Raw genomic sequence first — 12,863 nt, 5'->3', positions numbered from 1 at the left:
ATTTGGTACCAATTGGCGAGTTACTATTTTAAAGCAAATTTGCGCCGGTTTGTAATGCTACTGCTTGTTGAAGGTCCGTCTCTCCCTGTGCCATGCCAGTCATGGAGATTAAAAAGCCATCGCGTACCTTGGCTGGCCAAAGCCACGAGGCACAGCACGTACAGGCAGGAGAGTTCCATGATCACCAGATCCGGAAAATAAGTTCAAACCCTGCGCACAGACAAAGATCACACCGTTAGTCTAATTAGGATACATCCTGGTATTCGAGCCAATCATAAACAAATTAATAACGCAGAAACTATGCTTCATAAACAAGCCTATTGGCCTTCAGAATGAATAATAAATTATTTCCCTTCTAAGTGACTTTACCAAAAGAACAGAATAACAATCCCTGCAGTCACAAAAGCTTTAAATCAAAATTCAAGCAAGTTTTGTTTAAAGCAAGAAAAATGTTAACATATTTCAACATTTGAGGTCTCCGAAACGTCGTGTTCTTATATTATTTTTTCTTCTACCTACGTGACTTTACCGACAGAACCAGAGTATGGATTCCTGCAGTCACAAAAACTTCAAAATCAAGATTTCAGGTCTCATCAGCAGCCAGGTCTAGTTAACAAAAGTAGCTGGGTTGCCAGATGTTAGAGATAAGAGCGAAGGAGGGCTGCAGGGCCCACTCAGCCCAATAAGTAATCCAGAGAGCCTTCTGCGGGGAAGAAACATGATACAATTACCAGACATTTGCACAGCAACCCACACCACAACACCTTTTAAAACTGCGCAACGGAGTTCGCCACGACGACAATTAGCGCGCGGTCAAACCCCTTTTACACGCGCGGCACATGTGCTTGGCTTAAATACGGCGCATGGAGGTCACAGCGGTGGCAAGAGCCACTACGCAGCGTTGGCTCACGATGCAAGCCGGCACACACCAACAAACACAGACCCCCCGTTACACAGAGCACGGTTTGAATTACGCTGGATGAGGGCTTCACATTGGGTCAGGGAAAATAAACGCCGGTTTTTCAGCAGCAGAAAACGATAAATGGCCCAAGCAATACCCTGCCCCCCCCGTATTTCGCTGAGATTGGGGCTCATTAAAAATGGAGGGGTGGTATTTAACCGCCCCCAGCCCAGCCCCCCCCCCCCCCGAAAAAATGCAATGGTCCGTCCCCTGTCCCCCCCTATTGAATTTCAAATGGAGGCCCATGACCTGCCTCCAAGGGAATGTATTTCACTCTCGGGTTATTTGCGAGTAGGTGCGGTTGGAGAGGTTACAACAATTACGGCGGGTGCGGTTGAAAAGTCCAAAAAAAGGTTTATCTTGGTGCTATTGTACAGGCCGCCTTTCGAAGTGCACATTTTTTACATTCCATTTTCAAATGGCGAACTAAACAATGAAATGCACCAACACAAATAAAGGTGTATTATTGGATGCGCAGATTTTCAAGTGACTATACACCATATTCTTAGGTTTTTTCGGTAAAGTCACGCAAGTAAATTTTTTTTTAAATTAAAAGTCAAATAAAAATAAAATAAAAAAATCACGACGTTTTGGAGGCAAACGTCGTGATTTTTTTTTAATTTACATTTTTTTATCTACGTGACTTTACCGAAAAAACCTAAGAATATGAATCCTTGCAGTCACGAAAGCTTCACATCTAGAATGAATATACACCACTTGCAGCCACCGTCTGTGGACAGCAGGCGAGATGGGAAGTGTGGAGAGGGAGAGACCCTGACAGCAGCTGCTTCACAAACGCCCTGGGGGCCAAACTTGCGAGTCGGGGGCGGAGGTGAGCGGTGTTGAATGTCCCGCGAGACGCTGTAGTTTTCACGTCTACCAAACGAACACCCTCTTTGGAATGGTCTTTTAAAGCAGGGACTCCCACCTCCACTGCACCATGGTCCAGGTTTAACAAAGGTTTACCGATCGGCAGACGGTGCAACGTTTCAAGTGTAATGACTTGAAGATTGGCTACTGTGGAAAGTGAAACTTTTGCGGCAGCATTACGATAAGACTTTGGGCAATATTAGTTTAGTCATTTAACCATTTTCGGGTTAGCAGTGAATTCGTATGCTCATGGTTCACACATCAAAATGGCATGTGTCTAAGATTTAAATGGAAATTACATTTAAAGTAAAAAAAAACACAAAAGTTCACAGCTGCCTCAAAGGAAAGTGTGGCAATCCAGGCGACGCTGCCCAATGTCGAAAAACCACTTGGATATCTGCAAGTTAGACGTCAAAAAAAAAAAAATCAGGCTACACCAGGCTGCGCAGGGTGCAAAAGGAGTACAAACACGAGACAGATCCCATGCAGACAAGAAAAACAATAACATCGACCCGCGGATTAAATCGTAACAATTTCATAGAATTGACACTGCGAGGATGAGTCAATGCCTGGCCTAAGGTGGGAGAAAAACAAAGCCTCGGGAGGCCGAAAAACATTGTAATAATACAAACAAAAACCATACGAGACACACAAAACAGCCATCTGAAAAAGACCGAACGTGGCCTGGCCGGGGAATTGCAGACGTGGAGGGAGACCGTGACCGGCGGAAACAATTTCACGCCATGGCCTCAAAGTGCCGAGTTTTTCTTAAAAAAAAAAAAATAGGGCCCAGAAACTAAATCTTTTTTTTTTAAACAACCCCTAAATAATTCTTCACACACTCACAAATAATTAGCATGAGATTCCAGATGTCCGGAATGTTACAACACCAGAGGTGGTCTTCTCTTCTATGAATAGAACACTCCCTCTTACAGTCTTCACTGCACAAAAACACTCAGCACCACCCTTTCTCTCTGCCTTTGGGGGCACATGCATCACCTTTGATCTATGTAACTCCCCCGCCCCCACTCAAAGGAGATGCAATGGTAGTCATCTTAACTTATAAAATGCCTTTAAAACTTTCATGTTAAAATAACTTTATAAAACCGCGGTCAGTTTCTACGTCTTCCGGAGATTTACGCACATAAAACTCCACACGCCATTACACACGTACAAGAATATGTCAAAATAATTAATACTGGGAGCATAGATGTAGCGTACAACAATGGATTTTAGCTGCAATACAGCCACCTATGGGGCAACCTGGGTGTGGACGGTGGCCACCCATCACGGCACTCCTCCTCCAGGCTCAAGCCCGCTTAGCGTCGGGAAATGATGAGATCGGGCACGCGCATTCCGGATTATTTCATAAAAAAGGCGCACGATTCAATTACGGTACGGAAAATCCGGCGTTGGAGATGGCCAATCATTTCCAGAAAAATATATCCTCGAGCCTCCTGGACTCGCTCGCTAAATAAAGCACAGCCGGTGGCATGGACGAGGTACAGTGCTGCATTGCATCTTGTCACCGATATGGGCTCACACTCTTGTCAGCATGCATTAATTGTAATAACATCTGCTCTGAGGCTTCAAGTGCTATTAGTTTAAATTAGAATTACAGCAACCGTATAACAGTTGCGCCGAATAATTGAATTCCCATGCAATTTCCTTGTAATTTTACCTACTGCTCTCTATTCATTCGAAGCGATGTTATTGTGCCACCTTTGTTGCCGTTCTCTAATCGCGCCTGAAGCTGGCAGAGTAGCGAGGCCTTCATCCAGCAGTAGATTAACAGGACTGTACGCCGGGTTATTTTCTATTCATTTCAGTTTTACGTTCAGCTTGTACGGACAAATCACAACCGTTATATTGGAGGGCAGTATAAATTATAGACTACAGTAACAAAAAATAAACAAAATAACCTTTAACTTTAAGGTTAAGCAGGTGAGAGCGAGCGAGTGGGGTGCACCTCATTTGCAAGCGCAACATGGGGGGGGGGGGGGTCACCTCAATTGAGAGCAAAACAAATATAATAAAACAGCAATTCAGAAAACAACCGCAGATAAAACAAAATCTATAATATTTACACAAACAATCAATGCTAAAAAACAATCCCTGCTACACGTCAGCTCGGGCAGATTATTTTGACCGCTTGTAGTATATGATTAATATTTAATGACAGAACTGTAAAACAGATCTACTGTACGGTGATCATTGCATCATTATGTAAAAAAAAGACGACAAGGATACATGTCAAAACTATATTGGCTAAATATTGACATTCTCCTACACCACAAATATGCTCTCCTCCATATTTAGCATTTCACCTCTTGCCTGGAAGGGCTGTAACGGAAACGGCAATGCCTTTTGGAATGCACTCGCATCGCATCATCCGAATTCAGTCCACTTCATTTAGGTGCGGGGTTTAAAAGCCAGGAGATAAACACAACCATTAAGCCCAGGAATTGTGCAACACAAGCGCTTAATTTGTAGCCAACCAGAGCTGTCCCGAGGACGAGCTCTGGAAAATATCCCTTGCCATCAGAAACGGGGTCCTCCCCCCCCCTGATCCTCGGGGTAGGGCCCAACAAATATCCCACGAGAAATTAAGCCCCTTTGGGTGGTACGGTATAATCCTCTAAAAAATAAAATCGATGAACTCCGCATCGAGTTCAACATTGCATTTTGCCCTGCGGCGCTCCGTTTTGTATTTATTGCTCAACATTCCTGCACAATTAGAGCACTTGGCTGTGCGCGCAGGAGCTAAACAAATAGCTTCAAAACAAAGCCCTCCTCGGCTGCTGCTGCTGCTGCTCATAGTAGCAGCAGCAGCGGCGTTCTCACACAGACCCCTGAAGACGGCTCGAGGTGCAGCCACCAGCCCCCCACCCCCCACGTTCACAACAAACCACGGACGTCTCTCATCAGTGGTGGCCAAGGCTTAGTTTCTCAATATTTTCCGGAATGTCGCTTAAGCTGGCTTGCCGCAGTATGTATTAGCGGCGTAAGGCACTACTATATATTTATGTAATCCTAGGAGGACAAAATGAGGAGAGGTGCGTGTGTCGTGCCAAAGTAATAACTGGCTGGAACAGCATTTGGGAATGAGATTAATCATTGGTGGGTGGCGTCAATCCATTTCTGAGGGGGGGGGGTAGATAATGAGGATGACAGGTGGTGGAGATAACAGCTAGAGATGCAGTGAGATAAGATCGCCATTTTCCCCTATGGTTATTTACGAAATTGAGAAGAGATGCACAGGATAGAGGGGGATACAGAAGAGATGTATTTAATGTGTATGTTCATAGGATTTGAACGAGCTGATGTTTCGTGCAACAATTTCTTTTTCCAAAGCCCCCGAAGCTCCTTGAGCCGCTTGGGACCCACGGGCTTTTGCTTCACCCGCTCACGCAAAGTTCTGCTTCTCATCGTGGACGCGTGCCTCCGAGAAGACCTCGCGTGTTAAAAAAGACGTCAGATTAAACAGCTGGAGGAGCAGAAGAGTCAAGTGGGCTAGGGCAGCACACATCGTAGAAAGGCCGATGGTCAAAAATAAGTGTGGCAGCCAAGTAAATGGAACGCGTCCGAGAAGACATCGACCAAGGAGACCGAGTGACGAAGTTTGCTTCCTGTGTAGGTGTGGCTCTGGATTATTGACATCGCAGGATCGTTTGTTGAACTTCTTTAGCACCCCATGTAGCCAACTGTGCTAATCAGAGGTGTGGGGGAGAACGACAAAAACAAAAAATTAGTTTTCAATGTATATTTAAAAATGCATAGCTCCGTGGTCTCCTAATAAAATCGGAAGGGAAGAGCGTTCCAGACGGCCGCAGAAGGAATGCAGCGACCGTCTTCGTTCGATGGTTAGCCGAAAGCCGCTGGGCGAGGATGACCAGAGTTCGCGTGATGGTTCATCATCAACCGTTGCAAAATGATGAAACGCTTCAAGCACGAGACCATCCCACGAAAAAGGCACGAGTTGAACGCTACCGAAACAGATGCGCGTCAGCCCCCCACGGCACAAAAACACGAGGGAACGCAGCGTGCAGCCCGGGGCACTCGTTCCAGGACCGGTCGAGTCGGATCGTAATGCTTGGCCATAGGTTGTGTGGATGACTCCTTCCTCCTCCTCCTCTTACCCCCAAACCCAATAAACTAAAATCACAACCTAGAATCGCTGCTTTACAAGTCTGCCTATCTTTAAAGTGCACACAGCAGACCGGTTAATATACATTCTAGATTTTAAGTTGTTTTAGTACGGTTAATATACACTTCACATGTCCGTCATTAAAAACGAGATTATTAGAAGGTTTGGGGCATTGTCGAGTGAATGAAAGTGAATCTTATCGACGATGCAGAACGAACCAAACAGCAGCAGCGTTAGCAGTGCCGACTATCTCCAAATCTCGTGTCCCTCCTTCCCCCTACACAAAGACAAAAACAAAGACCCCCGTATAGCTGCAGACTTTTTGGGGGACAAGTGCCGTTCTTGCCTTTCACAGCCCACTGGGTCACAGCACGCAGTTTAGAAACTTGCAACATTTGTCCGCGGTCACAAAAAACCGTATTTATTTATACAGCACACCACGCGAAATAATAATATATTCCTTGGAAGCAACACAAGCATCTTCGAGAATCGAGGACGCGCATTACAAAACTCCCCTGCCAACAGCCGTCCATCCCACAGGCTGTACCACAGCAGCTTGCGTGCAAGTCCCATGGGCTCCTGTTGGGGGGGGGGGGGGGTCAGGAGGTCGTATGCGTAAAGTGGGGGGGGGGGGGACGACTTCCAGTAGCGGGGTAGAGGACGATTTGTGTTCTTTATTACCGGGTTGCCAAGGCACAGCTCCCCCACCCCCCCCCTAAAAAAGGCACAAAATACCAAGTGGCTAGAATCAGAATCTTTATTTATCCTGAGAGAAATCCAAATTAGCCATGAAGCTCTTCTTCACGCAGATGTCCAGCAGTAGGGTGGCGGGGGGTCGCCAGAAAGTTACAGAAATAAAAACACAATGCAAAAACGACAGGGAGTGCAAAGTGTAGGAGAGGAAAGAAAATCGTTAAAGATAAATACATGAAAGACAAAAGAAGCAATCACCATTGATTATATCCTGAACATGAAACAAAATGTGAGACACTGCTTAACCAATACATACTTCACCTGGAATGGAACCTTCTACAAGCAAATTGAGGGCACCCCAATGGGCTCCCCCTTATCTCCGGTTGTAGCCAACATCTTCATGGAGAAATTTGAGACGGACGCCATCCAGACTGCCACTCTACGCCCGACCTTATGGAAGAGGTACGTAGACGACACTTTTGTCATCTGGCCACATGGCCGGCCTGCTCTAGACCAATTTCTCGACCATATCAATTCCATACACCCAGCCATCAGATTCACCATGGAAGTCGAAAATGATGGCAAGCTACCCTTTTTGGATGTCCTAATCAAAAGGAGACCTGATGGTTCAATGAGCCACTCTGTCCACAGGAAAGCCACCCACACGGATGCTTATCTAAAACCGGATTCCCACCACCATCCATCCCAGAAGAATTCCCTCATCAAGACTCTATATCATAGAGCCCAATGCATCTCCGACCATGAACACATTTCCAGTGAACTCAAACACGTACGCCAAGCTCTTAAGGCTAATGGTTACTCCGACTACACAATCCGCAAAGCCATCACTCCAACCACCAAGAAGGATCCTGTTGAGGAGCCTTTCAAGACCATCACCTTACCCTACATTGCTGGGGTCACAAAAAAGATCTCCAAAATCCTGATTAAACACAAGATCCAGGTCCGATTCAACACAGTACATAAAATCCGTGATCTGGTACCGTCTGTAAAAGATGTGGTTCCAGACATACAGTACCCTGGTGTCTACAAACTAAGTTGCCTCTGTGGTAGCAGTTACATTGGGGAAACCAAACGACATGTCTCGGACCGCATCCGTGAACATAAAGCTGACCTGAAACACTGTAGGACAAACACCTCAGCCGTGGCAGATCACTGTTACAACTCAGTGGGCTCACATGACATTGACTTCTCCAAGACAGAGGTTCTCTGCAAGCCATCTGGCTATCATGAGAGATTCGTACATGAGGCGATCCACATTTACAAACACAGAGACAATTTTAACCGAGAAGATGGATTCTGGCTTAGCAATCACTGGAAGGACGTAATAAACCATTTTGATACACATTAGGGTGGGTAGAATAATACATAGTGTTATATTAAAAATGTATAAGGTATAGGGTGGTTTATAGCAATACAGTATGTAATTTAATGTTGGTTTTGCCTATGGAAGTATATAGTACGGTATAGACGCGTGTGATGTAAGAGAATAAAGTTTAGATGGAAGCATATTATATAATTTTTTACAACGTAGAATTTTTCATGTATTACTTACTGTTAGTAACTCAGCTTATTGTAGAGTATAGTAAGTTTACTGATGATGCTATGTAGTTTATACTTTAGTTTGTCATGCAGTTTATACTGTAGTTTTTTACGTGGTTGTTTAGTAACTACAGCTATATACTATTAACATTCCTTTCCTTTGTTAATGCTCCCCCCCTTCCCCCCCCCCCTTTGATGCTGCTAATCCTGCATAATGCACGGGCATAGTATTGATTTGGAACCCCCCCCGCCCACCTCCTACGCATTTTCCATATGCTGAATTCCTCTTGATATGCAAATTATTTTGTTTAGGCGCTCTTCTTCCCACCTCCCCCCCCTCTAACCCAGCTTAAATATACGCTCCAAGCTTGGGGTGTTTCATTCTTCGCCTGAGGATGGCTGCTTGCGTTGTGGCCGAAACGTCGTGAGAATTGTTTTATTATGTTTTATTTTTATTATTTTATTACTTCCCTTCTACGTGACTTTACCGAAAGAACCAAGAAGATGAATCCCTGCAGTCACGAAAGCTTTAAATCGAAATCGAGCAAGGTTACAAGAACTTTGGGGGAGGGAAGTGATCATGGGAGGGAATCTCAAAGCACAGCAGTTGCGAGGGTAGCAAGCAGATATACAACGTGGTTTCACCTGAACAGAGCACGGGCGAGACAAAACGATCAGCCTGGCAGACAGAAACCTTGGCCTGGGTGGGGGGCATCAATGAACAAATGTCACGTGAACAGTGGCACGGTAGTAGCGATAGAGTGACAAGGAGGAGACCAGCAGCCACTAGGGGGCAGAGGGACGAGGAGGAAAGCAGCGAGCACTGGATCACCAAATCAGTCGTCTTGTAGCAAGTACTGTACATCGGAGGTAGGAACTGGATGCCCCTTCCCCAGACATGATGACAACAGATTTTGAGATTGGCAGGGCAAGTTGTTGTTCCCAGAAGACTATCATCTTTCCAATTTTTCAGTTCCTCCAGAGCCACGTGTTAAACGGAGCATAAATAACTTGGGAGAATTTTGCAATTATAAGACACGCACACAAAACCTCGCTACCTAGGCACCTCATTAATATTTTACGAGGGTCACAGCACTCCCGAGTGGCCACGGCGTTTGGCACGACCGAAAACCTTTCGATTTGTAAAAGCAGCTTACAAAACATCTTTCGGTTAAAAAATAGATCAACGATTCACCCAATACAAAGGGCTTTAGAGCCACACCTCTGCTTTAGAGCTTGAGCCGTTGTCAGCGTGCTCTAGACACTTGGTACCGCGGTGGCGAGATGTTAACTCCCTTGCCTGGTATGCAGGAAGGTCGCGAGTTCGATCCCAACCCTGACGCCGGTATATTTGGAGTTTGTCCAGGTCCTCCGGTTTTTCCAGCCCTCCACTGAGAGAGACGTGCATCTAGATGCCTTTGATGCAATACATTTCCAAATGATGAAAAGCCACTTCATTGGGCTATTGTTTGTGGCCTGGTTGCTTCTGAAAAAAGCTTTGTAGCTCAGTGGGCCCTACCTGGTAAAAAAATGAAGCTAAAAAACTTGGAGTGGGTTAAGCATACGGCCCTGGGAACCCCAGCGGCCATAGTTCAATGGCCGGTCCAGCCCTCTCGACAGGAGCGGTTTAGATTCACTCGCCACGGATGGGAACCTCCACAGCGGTTGACGAAGTTTGGTAAAAGAAACACAAACTGACAGTGGGAAGGCCTTCATCCATTGGTGGATTGAGAATGGACATAATTATTTTTCTTGATTTGCAAGCATCAGTGTCAAAAAGAAAAAAACTCAAATAAACCGTTGATTTTAAAACTTCATAATTCCAAAATAAGCGAGTTCAGGATGTTAAAATCACGTACAATAATAAAAACGTGAATATGGTAAAATCTGTGGACTTGGCTTATTGCATTGTTTTGTTCTAATGAATAATGGTTTCAACGTTGGTAAAACATACATTTTGTTTCATGTTCAGGATATAAATACACCCACATCGCATCACGTTGCAGCTGTGTAGATGTACGTATGAACTTCTATGCCAGACAAAAAAGGCACCTTTCAAGTTCATCTGTGAAAGAGCTTTGTAGTTAAATCGGATTCCAATATAATGGTAAATGTAACGGTTGGCTCACACCAGCAGGCAGAAAAAAATCATCCAGCAGTAGAACTGCTGGATGACTGCTTGTGTTGCGATCGAAACGTCGTGATATATTATTTTTTATTTTTCTACCTACCGAAAGAATCAAAGAATAATTGAATTGTCAGGTTCATAATGCAACGCGATAACCGCAACACTACCGCTCTGTTACCCCCCCCCCCACGCATACGACCAACATGCTGCTTTACCAACTCCTTCTGCAATGGAATAATATCAAGACCGAGACTAGCGAAAAGTGGCGAGCATAATAAGAATTGGATTTGTATTTAACAAGTAGGTTTTCGTGACCAATTTTACCTCCTAATGCGTTTTGGGTGAGATCGTGTAAATATAAAATGTCGTAAAACCCACCTCCAACCAACACAGCCAATTAGTAAGGTTTGTCACATGCACAAAACGTCAGTGCGTTGAAAAGTAAAACCTACATTGAAAAAAAACTTAAAATCCACCCATTCACCATCATCAGTTGCTGCATGTGCAAAGAGGACTGGGGTCCAATTAACTTAATTGAATTACGAAAATGTGTCCATCTTGCTGCAACGATGCCAGAAGCTAGAGTTATTGTAAATTAAACCCAGTGGCTTGCAACGTGCTCAGATAGGTTCTTTACATTATAAAAAAATGTCGGCGTTATAATTTAAGAAGATTTTAATAAAGTGGTTATCATAAGAATAATACTGCTATCGCTGTCACTTTGTGCCACGTTCTCGTGTACGATTACTGCAACCAAAAACAAAATAACGTGGGCAACCAAACACTTGATTACATTGGCGCAGACACCAATTTGGAAAAACGAGGACCATGCGGCAATGAAATTGATGCAAGACTCGCCACACAAATGGTTGCCCGACAAATATTGATATTTTGGGTAAAAAAATAAACCCAATCCCAACTTCGAGAACACGCGCGAGGCATCAACTCCACGGCGTGCCCCCCCCCCCCCCCCGTGTCGTGGATACGAAATAAAAGTCACGACCGCTCGCATTTTTTTCTTCCACCGCCACCAGCATTTATTTGGAAACGGCACGGGCTTTCTTTTGGCACCAAGAGCGAGCGAGCTGCGATTACATTGCCACGCAAATCTACGAGTTTTTGTTTATTTACTTGGGTTGGTTGAACGTTTGCAACAAAGAGAGTCGCTGTTGCATGCCCGCGCCTTCAGCAAAAAAAAACCAACAGGGAGAGGGGCGGTTTCCTTTGGCTGTTCGAGGAATTGGTCACCGTCTCTTTTTTTCTAAACGGAATGTTAATGAGTGCCAGAAACTGCATTGCTTGCAACCCCCGTGCTCCCCACACCCCCTTCCATCAAGGTGCTTGCTTGACTCTCCCCACCTCCTCCCAGTTAACGCCACAAATCTCCCAGAAGTGCACGCACGTTGGACAAGTACGGCCCGTTCGGGTCAAGCCACTGCTGGATGGAGGTACCTTCCCACGCTGTACGGGTCCGCGGGGGGTGGTGGAGGGTTAATTGACCCCACTGCACCAGGCTTGGCTGTACGGGTTGGTGAATGCGGGGGAGCAAGGTGACCTATCGGAGCACAACGGATTGTGCCGCTGCACTGCTCGCATCAAAACAACAACCGGGATTAAAACCCCTGCCAAATTACCCTTTTGAAAAATTATTTTGAAAAAAGGGTAATTTGCAGTCGTATCAATTCATAAGGGAGGCATCTTCGGTGTGCAGTGCACACAGGGAGAACACGCACTGTACGCAAAAACCCTATACATTGCGTGTGGAATAATGATGGCTCCATTTCAAAAACAGACGTGCACAGTTTATATTAGAATAATTGTAAACTGAAATGACGCAATTCCTTAAACACAGGAGACGCATTGCATGCGGTGCACTCGAGTGAAAACCTTCTCCATCACCTCAGCCGTGCTCCTTATACGGCAAAAATAAATACATTAAGCCCACCGAAAATATGTTCAACAACTCGCATTCATCAAGTGCCAACGGAGGAAAAAAACCACTGCAATAGGTGACGTTTCTGGCAATGCATATGCGTGTATGTTTAACTTATTTCGCACCGTACAAAGAAATGGTGCGGCAGGAGGACAAACCAAAACACAAAAAAAATCAGTTCCCACAAAGCGATGGGACCCTTCTTCACAATAGAGACGGGGGGGGGGGGGCACAAAGAGAGAGACCGACCAATAATAATTATAATTTGCACCAAACAGTCAGAGCGGGCACCATTCGGTAACACCATGGGGCACCGATTAGGAATTTCATTTTTAATAATCACCAGGGCCCCCCATGCTGTATACTGTACAATTCAGTCTCCCACTTATTTCACTCAATCTCTCTGGACTCCATCCCCTGCTATGAAGGGCCATTTGCCTGAAACGTCACCGATTGCTCTACATTTTTTTTCCTTCTTTTAAGGGCGGCAGTGTTGACAAAACGTGTATAGGTTGGTTTTTTGTGCTTCTGCACCACTGGCGATGCAACAGCACTCCATTTCTTTTTAGTT

General features: G+C 45.1%; 1 protein-coding gene across 2 annotated transcripts in view; it reads right to left on the bottom strand.

The window, feature by feature from the left end:
• LOC144728630 (uncharacterized) overlaps positions 1 to 12,863 on the bottom strand; it is a 36,909-nt gene that overhangs the window by 11,020 nt on the left and 13,026 nt on the right. For both annotated transcript variants that reach the window (XM_078608189.1, XM_078608190.1), the window contains exon 2: positions 128 to 210. In XM_078608189.1, coding sequence (XP_078464315.1) covers positions 128 to 179 — 52 coding nt within the window. In that variant the 5' untranslated portion in view covers positions 180 to 210. The remainder of the gene's footprint in view (positions 1 to 127; positions 211 to 12,863) is intronic.

The sequence above is a fragment of the Lampetra planeri genome, chromosome 29, assembly GCF_965212315.1.
Source record: "Lampetra planeri chromosome 29, kcLamPlan1.2.h2, whole genome shotgun sequence".
In the NCBI taxonomy this organism is placed as follows: domain Eukaryota; kingdom Metazoa; phylum Chordata; class Hyperoartia; order Petromyzontiformes; family Petromyzontidae; genus Lampetra; species Lampetra planeri.
This window is presented reverse-complemented; position numbering and strand designations above follow the sequence as displayed.